The sequence below is a fragment of the Camarhynchus parvulus genome, chromosome 7 (assembly GCF_901933205.1).
Source record: "Camarhynchus parvulus chromosome 7, STF_HiC, whole genome shotgun sequence".
Taxonomy (NCBI): Eukaryota; Metazoa; Chordata; class Aves; order Passeriformes; family Thraupidae; genus Camarhynchus; species Camarhynchus parvulus.
In genome coordinates, this window is record NC_044577.1 from 1,603,189 (window position 1) to 1,624,129 (window position 20,941).

The 20,941-nt window shown below is 45.6% G+C and overlaps 1 protein-coding gene across 9 annotated transcripts in view; it reads left to right on the forward strand.

The window, feature by feature from the left end:
- Positions 1–20,941, forward strand: part of AGAP1 (ArfGAP with GTPase domain, ankyrin repeat and PH domain 1) — a 324,567-nt gene that overhangs the window by 225,565 nt on the left and 78,061 nt on the right. For 8 of the 9 annotated variants that reach the window (XM_030952238.1, XM_030952236.1, XM_030952232.1 and 5 more), the window contains one exon: positions 9,541–9,702. The exons of the other annotated variant lie outside the window; for it this stretch is intronic. In XM_030952238.1, coding sequence (XP_030808098.1) covers positions 9,541–9,702 — 162 coding nt within the window. The remainder of the gene's footprint in view (positions 1–9,540; positions 9,703–20,941) is intronic. 9 annotated transcript variants of the gene reach the window in all.

The window sequence follows — 20,941 nt, forward strand, 5'->3', positions numbered from 1 at the left end:
CAAATTTCATAAGCCCACTGAATTCTGTATTTAAGGACTTTATAAGGAAGACTTAAGGAGGGAAATAAATAAGCTTCCCAAATCAGCGAGCTTTTATTTTTCCTTAATCTTTTTCTCTTAGTGTAAATAAGCTCAGTTTATCTAATAATGTAAATTCTAAATTTATTTTAAGTGTTGTAAGGGTTTAAACTCAAAGCTGAGAAAGCACAATGTTCATCTCCCATGGGAGCAAGTCCTGATTTGAGGATTTCTTCTTTGCACATCCACACTCCACAAGTTCCAGCAGATGCTTGTAATAGTTCCATCCTTGTTTAATGTTTAATGTTCCATTCTTGTTCAGTGTGCAGCCAGGAGTGCAGTGCTTTGTTTTGTAGGGTCTGGAGGAAAAAACACACTCAGTGCTTTTATCCCTTCTTGGGCCTTAATGAAGTTTCTGTTCCAATTAAGAGCAGAGCAGTTGCCTCCTCAAGCGTGGCTGCTGCCAGGCTGGGTTTCTCCCCAGCCCAGATCAGAGCAGGGGGTTCTTCAGGGATGTTGTGTATTCCTTACCTATGGAATCCAACACTTCAAAGCTTGGGGTTTTTTAGGGATGTTGTGTATTCCTTACCTATGGAATCCAACACTTCAAAGCCACCTCAGAGCGCTCGCAGCTCGGGGAGTGAAAGAAGCCTCTGTGCAGGGCCCTGGCCACAACCTGGGGATTGTTGGGGGCCAGCTGGAGCTCAGAGCTTCCCTTCCTGCAGGTGGGAGAGCTTCCCCTCCCTTTCAAGTGCCTGGGCCCTTCATTTGTCACAGTTGATCTCATCCCTTCATGCAGCTGGGCTGTGAGCAGTATCCAGTGCACCAGGGGCTTCTCTGAGGAAGGGCCCCCACTTATTTATCCCAGAGCTAGAAAGAGGGCTTGATTAAAATTGGAAATTAAAAAAAAAAAGTTTGTGGATGGTAGTTATGCCACCTGACACCTCTGAAAGACAGAGCTTTGTGTTTTAAGAGCTTCGCTTTTCAGCTCTGGGTGTCTGCGATAGGAAAATGTTTGATTTTGCCTTTGATTAAGAGCAGGCTTGGTGTTGCTGCCATTATTTCTCTTCCTTTCTGACAGTGCTGCTCATGGCATACATTACCAGGAAAGCCTTAGCTTTTTCCTGCCTAGCATGATGCAATTAACAGCCAATTTGCTATACAGCAATTATTCAGCTTTAATTGGAAAATGTTAATAGTGAAAATCTCTTGGTTTTTTTTTTTCCCCTCCAAAACACTGATATTAGGGCTTGTCACTGAAGTCTTGTGGACTGACAGTGGAGAGTTTCCTAACCTCTTCTCAATTACCACAGAGTGGGTTTGAAGCTTGAAGTTATCCACAGGTTATACAGACGGAAGGTTAAAGTACAGGAGTAGAGACGAGACATCTTTCTGGCTCTGAGCATCCTTTGAAGAGAGTCAGTTCTTCCTCTCTGTCTTACTTTGCCTATCTTGAAACACAAGGTAAATATTTTAGTAGGAAGTGATTCAGTAAGCCATGGATTCATTATTTTCCAAGTGCCTGCTGACCTGCAGGCTCTATTTCAAAGCAAAGTGTTGTTAAATGAGGATTTTTTTTATGCAATGAGAAGACAGCGCTGATGGTTAGATCAGGGTGGAGCTCTGCCCCCCCCTCTGTGTAATTAAGGTAAATTTAAATGCATCTCATTTTGATCTAAAATAGGATTTGTATGTACCTGACCATGATGGAAAATTCACCCAAAATGTGTTCTTTTAGTGTGCTCCAAGGCTCTGTTTGTTCCCCATCACCATGCCTGGGGATGGTCCTGGTGGATTTGCCACATCCAGGGTGCTGCAGTTGGCAGCTGTTCTTGAGGTGCCTGATGATCTACCTGGCTTCAGAAAGGAGAGATAGAAACCAGTAACAGCATAAATAATAGAATCACAAAACAAAATGGTTTGGGTTGTAAGGGCCCTAAAGTCCCTCCTGTCCAACTTCCCACTTGGACCAGGCTGCTCCAAGCCCCATCCAGACTGGCCCAGACGGACCAAGACGTGACCTGGAATTGAACCAGGAGCTTCTGCCCCGAGGTGTGTCTTCAAAAGGACCACCCATCTCCTTTCCCCCTCGTGGGGAGGGCACAAATTCCCTGAAATGAGCAAGGTGCCTGCAGTGAATCCCCAGAATTTCTGCCTTCTGTGCTGTTTTCCCCTCTCCGTTCCACACCCACTTGGCAGCAATTCAGGCTGACACCACACAGGGCTCACAGGGCTGGTGCTGCCCAGCGAAAACCTCCTGCCAGAAGAATTAGGGATGTTCCCTGGACATCTCAGCTGCAGGAGCCACCAAGTTACTTTGCCTAGGGTGTGGTGGCATCCTGCAGCATCCCAGACTGGCTTCTCTTTCCTGCTTTGTTGTCCTTATGTGTTCAAACAACTTGTCAGGCTTGATCTTTCCACAGGGCATCCAGAGCAGAGGAGGGGAGTGCAGGGATGTGTCTGTGTAATGGGGGATGAGATAAATTAACAAACCCTGCTCGCTCAGGGAGCAGTTTGTATCATCCCTGCCCCTGACCTAAACCTGCTGCAGGCAAGATGTGTGGAGGAAGATTAGGATCTCATCCCCAGTTCACATTCTCAGGTTGCAGGTGCTCTAAAACACAGTCTTTGCTTTGCTTGTCACCATCCTGGCAGCACAGGAGAGAATTGTGTAGGAATAGTTGTGTGCTCTCCTTGTGGGAGCTGGTGAATTCCTCCTGGAAACGAGGAGCTTCCTTTGAAAGGGAGCTTCTTTTCTTCCTAGCCATCCTTCAAGTTCCAGGGAGCAGGATGCTGTTTTGCCAGCACTGTAATGTGTTGCTCCTTAGGAGGGAAAACGTACTTTTGTGGGGTTTTTTTAAGCTCTATTGTTGCATTTCTGCTCTCATGCTTCCTTTATGATGGCCCAACATTGTGCATTGCTAGGGAATGAGCTAGGGGTGATGTGTCTTCCCTTTAGATAAGGGAGATGGTAATGAGGGTCTTTCCAAAATTACTGAAGCCTTCCAATATCTGTGCCTGAGCATCCTGAGTCTGATTGTCTCTCCCAAGGCTGTGGATGATGTCCCTCCCTTGTCACAGAATGGAAGGGATGCTCATGCCCTGGGGTCTGGAGGTGTAAGAGCCAGACCCTCCAAAAGCAGGCAGATCCCTCTCCTGCTGCCCAGAGGGAAGCTTTGTTTTCCTTGTTTAATTGAAGTTGCTCTTAGAGGAAAGGAGTCGTTCAGTGGGGCTTCCTGAGGATGACAGGACAGCTTTGAGATTTGCAGGCTCTGGGCATAAGGCTGCAAAAATGGGAGATGCCCTGGAAAGGGAAGGCTCCCAAGGCTCTTTGATGTCCATCCAGAGCCTCCTTTAATTTCCTTCAGTGCAGCAGGTTAATTTAAGCCCTCCATAGCTTGAGTGCCTGAGCTGGGCTCAGCTCAGCGATGACCAGATGTACTAATTCCTCCAAAGGTGTGAGCTCTCTGTACCTGACAAATATTTGCCTTTTTTTTTTCATCCTGGAGGCTGCAGTCTCATGCCACCCCTTCTCCCCCGCTCCCAAGTGTTTATTACATCCAGGGACTTGTGCCAAGCTGCAGTTCTGACAGGATTTGAATGTCAGTCCTGTACATCTGCGCTGTGAGATTGTTGCATCCCTTCACTTCGGTCTGAGGCAGAGGAGGAAGATAAAGAACTTGATAGAACATTTATGGTAATAGCTGTAAAGGGAAGCTGGAGAGCAGTGGATTTCACAGCCAGAAAAATCTCAGCTCAGGGAAATGGGTCTGAAATACAAACTACAGATAGTTATAGTCTCTGTTTAAATAAAAGGATTGCTTTTCTCACCTTTATTTAAAACACATGTGTGGAAGATGAAAGTGTCCAGCTATTTTTTTATTATTCAGTCCACCAGCTACCGACATCTTTGCCTTATTTCATTTCAGCACTAATGGCACAGTGAAAGTTCTGAAACACCCTCTTTGGATTCAGCCTTCCTTGGGTCTCAGCAAAGATTCCTGCTGCAGGCAGAGCTGTTGCTGTTGTTTTCGTCATCAGCCCTTTCTCTCTGCTCCTGAACCCGGTGCTATTAATTGTGTTGCTGCTTCTGCTCTTTAATTGATCCCATTCACCGCTCCCGCTTTTGTAACGTCTGACTTCTTGTCACTTGGGCAAATCAAAAACCCAAATTAATCAATCTCCAGCCACTTGAGAATAAGGCCGTGTTGGGGAGCTGGGCTTGACAAAAAAGTCTAATTTCACTTTGAAAGCCTGTTGGAAAATTTTAACAAGAAGATGCAAGAAAAATGTAAACCAGATCAAGCTCGACTTTGGTCTGTGGAGAATAGCGTCACCTGTTGAGTTTGTTTCAAGTTTTTGTAAATAGGTGATTTGACAAAAATATGAAATAAATCAAAAGGCACGGGGATAGAAGGGGTCAGAATATGCTTGGTTCCTCTGCAAATGGTTACACAGGAGAGAGGGTTGTGTGTGTGACACAGAGAATAGCAGCCGTGGGCCAACGACGAAGCTCCGCTCTCTGGGACTTTTGTGTCCCAGCCTTTGTGCTGTGCTATTCCCGTACCTCACACCTTGCCTCTTCTCCTGCTTTTCCCATCCCCAGCTCCTTTACCCTGGCCTGGGGTGCTCATCCTGGCTGATTGTCCCTCATTTCCTTGGTTCCTGTGCTGGCATCTCCTGCATCCCTGCTGCAGGTGCTGAAGGAGTCGTATCTTGGACGGGTTTGGTGAGGGGGCTTGGGAATTCGGGATGCAAGGTAGTTGTTTTTCTGTTCTTGGGGCATCAGGGTCTGGGTTTGGATTGAGTTTCAGACAGCTCAGAGTTTGGGGTGTTCATCTGGAGAGGAAAAGGCTCCAGGGAGAGCTCAGAGCCCCTAAAGGGGCTCCAGGAGAGCTGGAGAAGGACTGGGGACAAGGCATGGAGGGACAGGACACAGGGAATGGCTCCCACTGCCAGAGGGCAGGGATGGATGGGATATTGGGAAGGAATTCCTCCCTGTAAGGGTGGTGAGGCCCTGGCACAGGGTGCCCAGAGCAGCTGTGGCTGCCCCTGGATCCCTGGAAGTGTCCAAGGCCAGGTTGGATGGGGCTTGGAACAACCTGGAACAGTGGAAGGTGTCCCTGCCATAGCAGGGGTGGGATGGGATGGTCTATTGGGTCCAGTCCCATGATTCAGTGATGATTCTGTTAATTTTCCACCGTTTTCAAATGCAGGAGGACACAAAGTCCTTAGGGGGCACAAATGGAGTTGTTCTTGAGATCCATTTGTCGAGCACATGCAGCTCCCAAATAGCAAAATAATAGAAAAGATAGGAAGTGGGAATTGTTACCTTTTACAAAATATGTGTAACGCTGGGAGAGGATATGAAATTGTTTCAAACAGCAAATAAAGCCCAGTGCAGCAGCACAGCTCTTGAGACTCTTCTGAGGATTGGTTTTCATTTAATGTTCTGTCTCTTGACTCTGGGTTGTAGTTGTAGACAAAGTGTTTCTTCTGTTCCACCCCTCCTTTCTTCTACCACAGTTTGTCATACTTGAAAGGAATTTCTCTCATGACCATAATTGCAAAATGGATCTTGGAGAGAGGCAGACACGGCACTTGTCTTGCAGAGTAAAAGCTGCATTGGCTTTTTTGTTTTGTTTGGTAAATTCTCACAAATGAAGGTTGGGCTTGCACAAGCAGAACAGTCTCTGTCTTAATCCACATGTCCTGCACCTGTAGAGAAAAATCACCACATGAAGACCAGAGAGGTGGGGTTTTTATGTCCCATCTCTGCATAACTCGAGGGGTGTTTGGTCACCAAGGGTCACTTGTTGCTTTTGGGCATGGAGTGAGATACTGCCCATACTCACGACCCTGGAAGTGTCCAAGGCCAGGCTGGGCAGGGCTTGGGGCAACCTGGGACAGGGGAAGGTGTCCCATGGCAGGAGTTGGGGTGTAAGGTCCCTTCCAAGCCAAATAATTCCGTGATGTGGCTGTGTCAGCTCTCCCTTGCAGCTGAAGGAGTTAATCATGGCACTGGGGAGGGATGGAGGGCACGAGGAAGGCTCCTGGCAGCTGGGACAGAGCGTGGGCATCTCTGGCTCACTCCTGGAGGTTGCAGCAGCAGCAGGCGTGGGCTGAAACACGAGGATGCTCTGTTTGGGGGGAGAGGGCATTTTCCAGCAGCGCTTTGCTGCTCATCACTTCAAAACAGTCACAAAAAACGAGGCTGTGCCGGTCAGGACAACCCCAGCTCCATGGCAAGGGGAGAGTTTTGTCCTCAGTATCGTGTCATGGAGCTGTGCACCCTGCAAATGATGACCATCATCAAGGGAAGCTGTGCCCCTGCAGTCCATCAAGAGGCACAGAGCTAATGATGGGCTGGGCAGATAATCGGGGGAGAGTTAATTGTAAGGTTCGATATGGCATCTTGTCAGCAGAGATAAGTTGTCACGTTTTCCACTTGAGCTGAAACTAAATGATTGTAAAATAAGTTATGAGTGTCCTTGGGCCTGTCTGCCAGAATGATGGCTAAGAATACATTCCTGGCCCATCAGTCTCAAGCAGCCCGCTTGATATTTATGCGAACTGAATGTTATTTTATTCCCCCTCTAGTCATGCTTGTCAGCTTCCCGAGTGAAAAGTGAAACTGCTGCTTTGACTCATACTTCAAGTATTGAAGCTCGGAGAGGCTGCAGATTGTTATTATTATTACCAGTATTATATATTTTTTCGGGTGTGTGTTGAACATTGATGCCCGATTGGGAAGAACTAATGGCTGACATTGAGCGTGCGGGATGGCTGCAAAACAGCCCATCCCAGCCCAGTGGAACGCAGCTTATGAGTTCCAGTGCCTCTGTCAAAGCTGCTTGAGATGGGGAGTAATGAGGCGCTTGCTTTTTTAATTTGCCATGCCTTTATCCTTTGCCTTCCTCCCCCCCTCCTCCTTTTTTTTTTTATTTTTTTATTTTTTTTAAATATATATTTAATAGTGCCGGCAGTGGTCGTCTGTTCTCAGGCGTGGTAATTGATACCAAATAAAATGCATTATTTGTATTCAGTCAGGAGGATGAAATTGCATTCAGCGGGCTGAAGCCTGAACTCATTTACAGTTTCCCCAAGCCCGAGCTTTCAGGAGCCCTCTTTTCAATTTGAAGAATACCTTGTCAGGCAAGAGAAGGAGTGGGGAATGGGAGAGCGCAGCGTGGAAGCCCGGTGCCTTTTGATTGCTCATATTTTAAACCAGGGCAACGTTAAAGAACTCCCATCCTCAAAGGGTGGGCTCGGGATCCGGGGATCCGGGACAGCGGCACGACGGCGATACCAACTCGGCTCCCTTCATGAGGGACCAACCTTCCCTTGCTGCTTGAGGGGGAGGGAGAGCTCCAGGCTCCCACTTGAGAGCAGTTTGACCCAAGGACAGCAGGTTATTACCTGGAAGGGGCTGAGGATGACGAGGATTTACCGCGGGAGGTTAATTCTTCAGCTCTGCGACGCCAGGCGTCAGCCCCGTACGTCCCTCATTTTTCAGAGCTCTCCAGCAGGTTTTGTTGGGGGGATTTACGGCCTGGAAATTAGACAGAGCTGCCACCAGTATGTGGATGTAGCCTGATGGGTTTTAGCAGGGTGTATTCTGTGGTGTTGCCTCAGGATTGTGGGGTTTTTTTCACCGTTTGATGGGTGCAGGGCATGGTGGTTGATGCTGCGGGTGCAGGAGGGGATGAACTCACATGGGTTTGATTGTTTATAAAGTGAAAGCTGGGAATGAGGTGGGGGAGAAGTGAAGCATTTTGAATCATAGGATCCCAGAAAGGTTTGGGTTGGAAGGAATATTAAACATCACCTGGTTCTAACACCTCAGAGAGGGACACCTTGCACTAGCCCAGGTTGCTCCAAGCCCCATCCAGCCCGGCTTTGGGCACTCCCAGGGATGGGGCAGCCATGGTTTCTCTGGGCGACCTGGGGCTTTTCTCTTTCTTTTGAAGTATCAGCATTGGAAACCCCCAGAGTAAAGCTGGAGGTCAATACTTGGGACTGGCAGAAGCCCCATTACATCTGTGCTCATGCCTTTGTGTTTCTAGCACTCTCTTCTGCATCTTCTCTCTGTCCCCTTGGCTGAGAGAATTCCCATCAGGATTTTCACCTGGATTTGCCTCCTTCCTCTCCTGGAGAGACAGCAAACTCTGCCACTTGCACCAGTTGTGGGTCAAATCCTTAAAATCTCCTACAATAATACAGAGTGAATACATTCCCATGATTCCCTTTTGGGGTTAAATTCTTGGGAACTGGTTTAAAGCTAGTGGATGTAGGGAAAAGAACAGAAATCCTTAATATAAAGATTAATGTTTGGTTTGGTCTCTCTTGCCAGGCAATTAGCTACATAATTTATCCCCCACTAATAACTTAGAGCACAACTGTGCTTAGGGGGTAATTAGTAAATAAACTTTATTAGGAGGAAAAGGAAAGCAAAGCAAGTTGGCTTTTGTCAAATAGGCAGTTCTGTGGGAATTTAACTATGCAAAAAGAATCAAAAGCTATTTTTTTAATAATCTTTGGCTTGATATTTTTCTGACATATTAAGTTAAATGCACTCCTGTTATTACACTTAAGCTTTATAATAAGGATTTTTATTCTTTTTCCCTGTGTCTGCTGTTCTGCAACCAATCATCAAGTATTTAACCACAAAAGGCAATCATGGGAATGTATTTGCTGAATATCTGTCTGGGAGATTTTAAAGATATGGCACATAAATGCAGTCCTGATACTGCACTAAGGTGCAATATGGTATTTAAGCAAGGTTCTGGAAATGGCTTCACTTTCCATAATAGCACGCACTTTCCTTTAAGTGTAGGTTTTATGTGGAATTTTATAATTAAAATCCAAACCAAGCCAGTAATTAAACAAAAATCATATTACCAACCTTGGGGGGAAATCCTGGATTAAGGTTACTTGAATATTTACTATGTGGAAGGACCCAAGTTCTTAAAATTGTTGGAGTTAATAAAGCAGGAAACTGAACAGAGCAACGTGGGATTATTTCTTTTCCTTGGGAGCAGGTAGGAAGTGAGGAGGAGGTAGGAATTTGTCACACAGTTATTACCTGTACCAGGTGCACATTTCTTACCTTATTTTCCCACCTTTATTGCCTTCACCAGCTTTTCACTGGGTGTCTGTCTGATATTAATGACAGCAGAGAGCATCCAGAGGATCCAGGGATATCTCTGTTTATGTATTAAAATGTCCAAGTGTTACACAAATTAATTTGAGGCTAGGGAAGATCTTTGGAGGAATTAGAAGCAATAAAGTGCTTTCCCTTTGTTTTTGTGCATTCCAGCTGGCCTGCCCCTAAAATTCCTGCTGAGTCCTGTTAATCTAAGAGGACTTGAATCAGTTTTTTGGAAAAAAACAATGGACATTGTTTGGAGAATCTCCTGAAGGAGCTCAAGAGCGTATCTGCCAGCAGCCAGGGCTTGTAAGCTTGGATTCTAACAATCACCTCCTTTCAATCTCACAGCATTTTGATCTTTTCTGCTGCAGACACGGGCCTGGGAGATTCAGTGTGCTCCAGCCCCAGCATCTCCAGCACCACCAGCCCCAAGCTGGACCCCCCTCCTTCCCCCCACGCCAACAGAAAGAAGCACCGCCGGAAGAAAAGCACAAGCAACTTCAAAGCTGATGGCATCTCGGGCACGGCTGAGGGTAGGTCCCACATCCAAATCCAAGGCTGAATTCTGAAAATGTTGCCATTCCAAGGAGTGTTGTTAGCTCAGCACCTGTAGGACATGAAATAACACGATGTGGACACGCAGCTCTTCCAAGGCGAAAAGAGAATTTTTTAATTTCTGACCCCAACATTTATAGGTTTCCAAAAGTGACAATGGAGTGGAGGGGTGACAGTGCCACCTCTCCAGTGACACTGGACAAACCAACAGTCCATCAAATTTCTCCTCCTCCATAAAAGAATGCAAAACAATACGTTATTTACAGAAAGTGTAAATAATTTATGGTTTTGCATTCTTTTATGGAGGAGGAATGTAAACATCAGAAGGCTTAGACGATCTTAAAAAATCAGGGTGGCAAGCACCAGCCTCGGCTCTGAATGCACAGAGAAAAGGGAATTGTGAGAAATTAAAGTGTGAGCTTGTGAGGATGGAGCTGAAGCAGCTGAGGCATCACAGTGGTGAATTCAGCTGCCTGGAAGGTGTTTAGAACCCTTTTTTTTTTTTTTTTTTAATAAATCAGAGTCCCCAAATTAATGTGGAGCATCATTAGGTGTTGAGGTAAGGAAGAGGCACACTTGGAAGGTTAACAAGGAGGAAAAATTCAGGTTCACTCCCTAGCCCACGGATCGCGTCAGAACTGGTGTATTTTTTTCAGTATTATTAAATCTTGTGTTATCACATCTCCTCAGGCACATCCTGAGCTCTAGAATGGCCAACACTTCTGATGCCTCTCATTGTTTGAATATTCAGCTGCTTGTGGAAAAGCTTGTGTTATTTGAGGATAAAAGGGAAAAGGGGAGAGTTTAAATGTTTGGGTTCTTTTTTTTTACGAGCCAGAAAGCAAAAGCCAAAAAGAACTTCTTTTTCTCCCTTAGTTTAGCTTACTATTTCCACACTGCTGTAGCTGTTCAATGCCCTTCTGAAGGGGTAACAATGTGTACAGGAGCCAGGTATGGTATAAAACATGCTTGCAGCTTTAGAAAAGAAGAAAAGAAACATGCTAGGATTCAACCAAAAGAGCTCCAGAAAAAGAAAGATGAACAAGGGTGGTTGGAGGGCTCAGAAACTGGGGAGTCAACACATAAGGAGAGATGAAAAAGGGAGACAATGGAATAACATTGTGGGAAAAGGGGAGTGTTGAGTAAGAAAAAGATGTGGTTGTAAGCATGGGAGAGTAAAAAACAGCTAATTCAGTATCAAAGAATGTTGGAACAAGTTCTGAAAAAAGGATGACAATTGCAGACAGCTGAAGAGACATTAAAAATAGATGTGATAATAGTATACAACTGAGAAGGGGCATGTTAACTACTACTTAGTCATCCTTATTTTCCATTTATTTAATTTCTCAATTGCACTTCTATCACATCCGGAATTTATTTCCCCAGCTATCTATACAAATCCTTTTTTAAAAAGCCATCAGCTTTTTTTCATAACAGCTCCTGTTGTGTTCTCTTTCCAGTCATTTAACTATCTTTGCTGTTAGTTTCCCCCTAGTTTATGGCCCGAAGCCAAATTTTAGTTCAACCTTTCATTTTTAATTTGTCCTTTTTTTTTATTTTTTCTTTTAAAGAAACCCTTTTACACCACTTATTTTCAAACCTCAATGGCAAATTACAGAGGGGATTTTTCAGAGCTTTCACCATTGGCCCAAGAATATTTTGTTGAAGTCAAAATGAATCAAGACCAGCTGGATATCGAGAGCCTTTGAAAAATCTCTTTCTGAGCAGTTAATAGGTGTATGTTTTCTTTCTCCTGGGGAGATTGTTTTCACAAGGCACTGGAGCTGGAGCCTGTGTGGTCCTGGGCTGCAGGCACAGACCCAGAGGGAGCAGTTTGCACTTGGCTCTCTTGTCCCTGATGTCCCTGTTCTGATTGCAGAGTCCATCCTTCATCCTCCTCTGTCTCCTCTTCCTCTCCTCCTCCTCTTCCAGCATCACACCGTGTCACCTGAAATCTTCTTCCAATAACTCAACAAAACTGTCCCCTCTCATGGAAACGGGGTCAGTGTGCTTCCAGAAAGGCAGGAGGTTGTTGGCAAGCAGCAGCTCAGTAACACCCAGGGAGCCTCAAAGGGAGAAGAATCATTTAGGGTGGAAAAGTCCTCTGAGATCATCCAGTCCAGCCATTCCCCCAGCACTGCCAAGGCCACCACTACTCCCCTTCCCCAGGTGCCACTGAATTCCTCCTGGGATGGGGACTCCACCACTGCCCTGGGCCTTTTGTGTAAAGAAATATTCCCCAGTTTCCACCCTGAGCATCTCCTGTCCCAGCCTGAGGCCATTCCCTCTGCTCCTGTCCCTGTTCCCTGGAGCACAGCCCGACCCCCTGGCTGTCCCCTCCTGTCAGGAGCTGTGCAGAGCCACAAGGGCCCCCTGAGCCTCCTTTTCTCCAGGCTGAGCCCCTTCCAGCTCCCCCAGCCCCTCCTGGTGCTCCAGCCCCTTCCCAGCTCCATTCCATCCTCTGGACACTCTCCAACAATGCCAGCCCCTCCTTTTACAGTGTTTGTACCTCAGCTTCCTGTCACCTGCCTCTTCTCACATGTCTTCTGAGGCAGAAGGTTCACTCTTCTGTGTGAAGAGGTGAAGAGTGTTGTGTTCTGTTCTGTTTGGGACTTGCCAGTTGTGTCTCAGGAGTATCATAAAATGCAGGTCCACTAATGAGGGGAGAGAATGATCATCTGACTCCATGTTCTCACAAGACTAATTTATTACTTTATTATACTGTATTATATTAAAGAATACTATACTATACTAAAGAATACAGAAAGGATACTTACTGAATGCTAAAAGATAATAATGAAAACTCCTGACTCTTTCCAGAGTCCCAAACACAGCTTGGCCCTGATTGGCCAAAGAGCCAAAACAGCTCCCAGCAGAATCCAATGGAACAATCACCTGTGGGTAAACAATCTCCAAACACATTCCACATGAGCACCACACAGGAGAAGCAAATGAGAGAAGAATTGTTTTCCTTTTCTCTGAGGCTTCTCAGCTTCCCAGGAGAAAAACCCTGGGTGAAGGGATTTTTTCAGAGGATATAAATGCCACACAGGAGGGCCTCAGTGGTTGTTAAATTCTTTAATTTCACACCATCTCTTTCAAGCACAGCCCTGCTGCTGAAAAGCAGCACTTTGGCCACAAGAGCAGAGTGAGGAGTTTCCTCTGGGCATGCCAGGGCTCTGGGCATCCTTCAGCAGACAGCTAATCTGGCTGGTCCTTGAATCCTTGAATCCTTGGCGGGGCTGGGAGGGGATGGCTGACAGCGAGGACAGGCAGCCTCGTCCGTCAGCGGGAGCTGAAGGAGAAGCAATGAGGCGTGCTCCAGCTCCTGTCCTTTTAGGAGAAGGGCACACAAAGACTGATAGTGGCTGGAGATTGCCACTAAGGACGTCCTAGCAAGACTCAGAAAGGCTCTGCCCAAATCCGGCAGCCTTTGGGATTTCTGGGAGTTGTGTTGGTGTGAGGCAGAGCCACCGAATTGTTGAGGTGGGAAAGACCTCATGGATCCTTGAGTCCAGCCAGGTTCAGGCTGTTCTGGGTGTTTTCTCCAACACAAAGAGTGATAGTGGCTGGAAATTGCCACTAAGGACGTCCTAGCAAGACTCAGAAAGGCTCTGCCCAAATCCTGGCAGCCTTTGGGATTTCTGGGACTTGTGTTGGTACGAGGCAGAGCCACCAAATCGTTGAGGTGGGAAAGACCTCAAGGATCCTCGAGTCCAGCCAGGTTCAGGCTGTTCTGGGTGTTTTCTCCAAGCAGTTGAATGTCAGAGGAGTTTAGGTTGGATCGCAGGGCAAGGTTCTTCCCCCAGAGGGTTCAGGGAATGGGCACAGCCCCAAGGCTGCCAGAGCTCCAGGAGCGTTTGGGTACCACTCCCAGGGTGAGATTGTTGGGGTGTCTGTGCAGGGCCAGGAGTTGGATCAGTGATCCTTGTGGGTGCTCTGCAACTCTGGATATCCCATGATTCTGTGATTTCCACATCTGTCTTGCACTTCAAAGCAGTTTTCAGTTCCAATTATTTCCCTGTTCTCCAGTGCTTGGCTACAAATCTGTCCAGTGACCTAAAAAATTCCCTTGGGGATTTTTCTTCCCCCGCCATAACGTAGATTTGCACCCTCAGAGGATTACTGCACTTTTGAAGGCCACAAATCCAAAATAGGCCATCAAAGGTGTTCTGGGAGATGCAAACATTTTGATCAAAGTGTTTGAGATGCTGCAAATGGGCTCCAGAAGCCCGTGGTGACAATTGTGGGAGAACCATGGTCTCCCTTCCTTCCTTCTGGAAATCCTGGGCTCCTCGTGCAGAGGAGGAGGAGGAGGATCCTCCTGCAGTTGCTGTTCCCAGGCAGGTACAATGGATCAGAGTTAAATGGTGTGGGTAATTCTAGATTTTGTGTTGCCTTCCTTTGGCTCCAGGCACGTTTCAAGTGTCAGCTTTCAAACAGGAATTCTGAGTTCCTTCATTTTCGTCTGCACCAAAGCTGAGGTGTTCAATGAGGTTTAAATCTGGTCTTCAGCAAACTGGAGCATTTTTACTGCACTTTGCAGGGCTTTTTTCCCCCTCCTTGAACGAGCCTGCTTTGATCATTGACCTCTGCCCAAGTATTCAGATATCACGGTGATGGACACTGAGCTCAGGCTGGTTCACCAATTCCAAGGCCTGATGCTCATCCCTTTTATGCCCTTCCATAAAGGTCATGCTGATTCTTCTCTCTCCACACTATCTGCACATGCACAGCCCTCTCTTTCTGGGATGGGTTCTTTCATCTCACTTGGTTTATCTTCCTGCAGCTTTTCTGAGACAATGCTCACAGCAACACAAATGCTGAAGCACCTGTGCTCTGCTTAGAGGAAAATTAAAATTCCATTCCTATCTCAGAAAATCAGATTCTTGTGAATTTTTTTTTCCCAGGGAGAAGTTTTTCAGTTCTCTGTGCAGAACTTGTCACTGAAAAAAAAATCCCTTGGTGTTTTTGAGGGTAGCAGCAGGAATGCTTACATTAGGCAAGGTGCCAGCAAGCAGCAGTTTTTTCCCCACCATGCTGCCTGAAGTTGCTCAGAGCAGGATTAGACAGAGCTGTGTTTCAAAGAGGAATGGCTGCTCAGAGCCTCATCTGTTTGGGTCCCCTTGTGCTGCTGCACTTCCTGGAACAGCCAGGGATAATAGGAAGGCTTGTCAGCTGGAAAACAAGCAGAAAAATTAAAAAGCTTTCTTGGAAATACTCTTCACAGAAAGATTTTTCCCAGTGTTTATTTTTCTTACTCTTGTTGGTTTAAAAGCTTGGATGGCTGTGCCAGCTTGAGTCTGCCTCCCCTCCATCCATCTCTGGGATTTTAGGAAAGCCCCAGGCTGCCTTTCAGCACTGGAACCATCCCTGCTCTCCAAGTTTTTCGTTAACAAGAGATCCAGACAGTGTGTGCTGCAGGGCCAGCACCACCACATCCCAGTGGGATGGGTACATCACTCCTTCCCTTGGGAAAACCAAAGGATCATGGACTGGGCTGGGTTGGAAGGGACCTCAAAGCCCATCCATGTCACCCCTGCCATGGGCAGGGCCACCTTCCACCATCCCAGGCTGCTCCAAGCCCCATCCAGCCTGGCCTTGGGCACTTCCAGGGATCCAGGGGCAGCCACAGCTGCTCTGGGCACCCTGTGCCAGCCTCTCCCCACCTTCCCAGGGAAGAGAATTCATCATCTCCAGTCTCAGCATCCTGGGGCAAACCCCCCCAGCTCTGCTCCGTGGGCGCAGGTGGAGCTGGGAGACGGCGCCTGAGGAGCAGCAAGGGTGAGCAGCAACTGCAGGAAGACTTTCCAAACTCTCTGAAAGCCATGTTCTTCTTCATCATTTGGTTCTAAAGAGGTTTTGAAGGACAAAGAAGGACCTTTCATGTTTCTTCTCAGAACTGTTTTCTTAGCACAAAGGTATTTGTTCTCTGCCCCTTGTGCAGTAATTGCTTTTCCTGGTGCTCTGTGCAGTCCAGCCCCAACACCAGGTTTACATTTCTGGCTTTTAGCTAAGGGATGAACCCTACTTTACTGAGAAATCCTTTTTTTTATTTTATTTTCCTGGGGTAAACTGGTAAAGATACTTTAAAAACCCTTGTTTTTTAAAAACACACATTTTGTGTCACTGTGTGTTTAAAATGAGCCCTGGTTAAGCAGGAAATTAAAATATATTCATTTGTTTTCTGTGGAAAAGGTTTAGTGAGACCTCTCATTTGTTCTTTTAGCAATAAGCAAAACCATCAGTGCTTTCAGCTGCTGTCTCCTTGGTGTGTCCCTTTCAGCCACCCCATAACCAGAATGACAAGGTGAATTAGAGAAATGCAGTTCTCTGTATAACACCTGAAATTTTGCTTTTTTTTAAGTGAAAAAATCAGAAGCAATACAGGGGTCACTGAAATGCATGGAAAAGCTGTGAGCATTTCCCCTGCAGCCTCCCACCCTAAGCTTTCCTGAGCATCCTGGTGATTTACCTGCTGGCATCATACCCTGAGGTGATTTCAGTGTTCTTGGTACCTCATTGTGGTGTCCTCCAAACAATTTTAACAAACATTTCCTTTAGGAAGTGTGGTGGCCACACTGAACTAAAAAATTCTATCTCTTTAAGCATGATAGAAAAAAAAAGTCATTTGGGATTTTTGGAAGTTTAGTGGAAACAACTCAAGAAGCAAAAGTGGGAGAGCAAATTCTTCCTTTGACAGATGGACTTGACATTTTTAATGCTAATACTTACTTATCATACACTGAATTAAGCACCATGATGGAGGAGGGTATTTTTACTTGCTGCTCTTAGATATGTTTAATTTTTTTTTTGGCTTTTTGTGGTCTGGAAGAAACCTTCTGAACATTGTCAGAGGACAGCATGTTCACAAACCTTCCCAGCACAAAAAGCCACAGCGTCGTCGCTGCCTTTTCTCTGAAATGTAATCTCTTGACCTGCAGCTGCAGCAAGGGCAAAACCACTCACCTATTAAAGAGTTTGTAACCTTTGGAATCCAATCCATTGGATGTGGAGGTCCTTGGATGGATTGTGTTGCTTGAAGTGATGCCCAGAACTGAGCTGCCACCAAAACTTCTTCAAGGAAAGAGTTTGCAGTTTATTAGAGGATAATTAAGTGCACAGCAAAACAGGTGTTGCCCATGAAGGAATGCCACAAAAGTTATTCCTGGTGATATTGCCATCCTAATTATTTTAGCTGGTCCTTATAAATCAGCTATCAATAATTACAGCCTGCTGTGTGATTGGGGTACAGCAACAACACAAAGTCTGGGCATGAATCAGGAGCGGAAAACAGTAATTCCTTAACAATACCCTATTTTTTGGTTGGTTTTTTTTTTCCAGTTATACTCTCCTTAAAATAAGAGGTATCTTAAGTTTTTCCCCTCTAAAAAATAAAGACATAAATGTAAAATTCAAAATCCCAAATGCAGCCGCGAATCACACAGAAGAGGAGAATGTTCCCATCCTGTCGTGCAGTATTTCTGTGCACCTTCTGATAAAGGGTTTAGTGACAGCAGGTTTTGCTTCTGTTTCTGGCCTCTTTAAGTGCCTGAAGTTTTAGGAAGTAAATGTTCATAGTTTTAAAAAATATTCAGGGCTTAAGGAGAGAGGGATACAAAAGTGGCATTTTGACTGGAATGCTGAATGAAGAAAATAAGCATTTATTTGGAACTGGAGGGGTTGGCAGGATGAGCAGATTCCTAGGAAGGTTGGGGGGTTTAAACAGGTTTGTAATGCGTTTAGGGTTACTGCTGAATTCTCTTTGTGTACAGTTTGTTGGTCGTCATGTCATTTGTGTGGTCTTCCCGTACATGAAACATTTCAGGAACTGCAGCAAATGGCATTTTGCTGAATTTCATATTGGACACAAAAAAACCCCACTTCCTAAACTTGGGCTTTAATGAGTTTGCTTTTAGTGAGATTTTAGGAGTGTGTTTAGTTAAGTATTTGCATCCTTAGTTTGTAGATTATCTCAGATGAGTTGTAAGCCTCCCTGACCAACTATTCTCTGCTCTAGCTGCTTTTTAGGAAACAATTTCTTTAAAAATCTCTGAAAACAAAGCAGGTCTTAGCGTTTAGTTGGCATTAAATGCCTAGCTGTGTTTTTCCTGCCTGCAAGAGCCCTTCAGGAAGAAACCCCAGCAGTGTGTGCCCATATCTGCTGTCTGTAATGCCAGATGCTCGTTTGGGCATCTGTGAGTTTATCACCTCTCCCTGTCAAAACTCTCCTGGGCTCTAATTCCACCCATCAGCTGGGACTTCACCCAAAGGAAGCTCAGTCCTGTGCAGGAGGAGGCAGGAGGGCAGAAATTAAAAAATCCAGCCCCGAATCTTCAGAGCCTGGCTTTCAACCAAGGCAGAAAGGTCAGTGCTTGGGAATCCTCGAGCCTCGGCTGCCACAGCCTCCCTGACATGAAAGGGCTGCTGCTGCTGCAAGGCACTTATGTTGATGCTGAGGAGTGAAAGACAAGGGAGGTGAAGCTCATCTATTGTTTTAGCCCCCTTCATTGCAGGCTAAACAAGTTGAAAGATTCCTGCTTCCCTTCAGAAGCCGGGGTCGGTGGAGGCGGCCGGTTCCGCCCACCTGGTTGAAAGGAAAAGTGTCACAGTGGTGGTCAGCAGGAAAAGGGATTCTGGAGAGGATGAGGCCTGGGATGAATTGGTGGTGGTTGCACACACTGGCACATCTGGAGAGAGAGAAAATTTATTTTTATTTTATTTGCCTTTATTTTATTTTCAACGTTTCCCTAAAAATTAGTCCCGTTTTGAGCGCTGCGACAGCAGAAGGACCCGCTGGGTATCCAGTGCCACGCTGGGATTTGGCCTGATTTTTTGGGGGAAAGAAGAAGTTTTGAGCAGCTTTGTAACTGAATAAAAACAAGTGACACCTTAGCATTTCACTGGCTTTGGGTAATTAGTGTCCTCAGCAAAGTGCTTCCAGCTTGACACAGAGATTTTGGTTATGAAAACAGTTCCTGATGTCCACAAGGTGATCTTTGCAGAGGTAGCAATGAGTGTTTGTAAAATGTTAATCCTGCTAGAGAGGTTGGTAGTTCTGTTCTTTCAATAAGAATGACTGTTCTACAAGTGCCTTCCAGTTTTTCTGGAGTGTAGGGTAATTTAATTCCGTTATTAATCTAGATACCTAAATTAAAATATCATAAAATTAGGTGATTATGTATGATAAAGCTACAGCCAGCGAAAAGGTTAAAATCAGGTGCTTAGTATAACTTTGTCCTGTTCATCTCTTCTCTCAAGGCAAAGTGTCACAATTTCAATAAACAGGGTATTGTGGTGTAGAAGGAAGATCTAGTTCTTGAAGGATGCCTGTGCACTTGGGCTCATCATCTTGTTGGAACTGTCCCACCAGTGGGAAACAGCTTTCTTTAAAGGGTACAAGTCCTAAATAATTCCCTGCAGAAGCCCTGCTGTGGAGGATTGCCATGGATAGCTCAGGCCTGGAATTCAAGGGGGATTGTGTCATATCTGATCTACCCAAGGCTTATTAAACATATCAGCTCGTGGCTGATAAGAGCTCATAATCAAGAAGTACACACAGAACAGTAACAGGTTGTTAATTCCATTTTAGTTGCAAACCCCTACATTTTAGTCAATTAAGGATTTAGTATGGGTCAAGAAATATTTACCTGTAAATCAAGAAATATTTGTGCTCCCTATTGTTTTGATTCTTTGTCAAAGTGTTTGTGACATCTTTTAAAAAACACATCCAAAACTGAGGAGAGTGGTGATAAATATGAACAACTGTACTAAATATATGGCTGAATATGCATATATTGGCTTGCAGACTGAAAGAGTAAATTCAGGTCAGATGTTGGGAAGGAATTCTCCCCTGTGAGGGGAGAAGGGTGCCCAGAGAAGCTGAGGCTGTCCCTGGATCCCTGGAAGTGTCCAAGGCCAGGCTGGACAGAGTTTGGAGCAACTGGGACAGTGGAAGGTGTCTCTGCCATGGCAGGGGTGGCACTGGATGGGCTTTGAGGTCCCTTCCAACCCAAACCATTCTGTGGAAATGGAGACTTTTCATGCAGTGATGATGTTCAGAGGGTGGGTTTGAGGAGCAGTGTGCCAGTGGAATGTGTTTGAAAGGGCACAAATCCACGAGGATGGGGCTCTCCATAGGAACACCAAGTGGGGAATGCTGTGGGATGGGATTTAATCTGCTGGAGATGATGGGAGCTGCCAGGCCTGGAGGAGGTGATGGAGGCTGTAGGTGGGAGTTGCTGGAGATGTGGGCAGGGTGGACCTTCCCTTCCCCTTAAGCAATTGTCCCACCCCTGGAGCCTTCTCCAGTTCAAAGGCACGACTGGAGCTGTTCCAGTTCCCGTCCTTTGTGGTACTGGTGTCATCCCTGCAGCAGTAATGCTGAGCTCTTCATTTCCAGCCCCTGGCCTGTCAGTCATTTCAAACCCACGTTGTTTTGTCAAGTTTGAAGCCTTACATCAGCTGAAGTCCTCACTGTAGATGTACATGCCCTGTGTGAGGTTTCAGTGCTGAGCTTGCTGTTATGTTTATTTTATACCCTGTGCTTTAATCTCCTGTTTTCTGTCCCTCCACCTTTCTCTTTACAGACCAGTTACTTGTGATAGATGTTATGCATCATATGTGGTGTGGAACTCCAGGAAGCAGTAGGTAAAAAGGGAAACTTGAACAGGCCTCATCATTGACATTTTCCACCAGTTCTCCCCACCCCCGACTCTAAAAAAGAAAAAAAAAATTAATAAAGGTTTCTTTTGTGAGCGTGAGCTGGAGAAAATTGGCCATTTGTCTGTGAGGTAATAGGCTTTGGGATAATATGAAAATCTATCAAATGATTAAATTCAATGGCATTAAATCACAATTCATGAAAGGAGAATACTGCACAGTTTAATTCTATTTAATTTTTGAGGGGGGAAAAGAAAAAGCCCTTATAAAAAAAAAAAAAAAGAATTTGTTTGAGTTTCTCTTAAGCTGATTTCTCTGTGCTCTTTCTTAAAAGTGCCTTTCTAGTTGCCGCACAGTGATGTGATCATTATCTGTCACCTCGTCGCCTTGCTGCCTCAACACGCAGTAAAATACAAAAAAAAAAAAAAAAAGAGAGGGAGAGGGGGAGAGAGAGAAAAAAAAAAAAAAAGGAAGACCAGAGGAGCTTGTGAAGTATGACTTCCTATCCCAAGACTCATTGGCTGCGATTGGTAGCGCTTGACAGTAATGATCTTA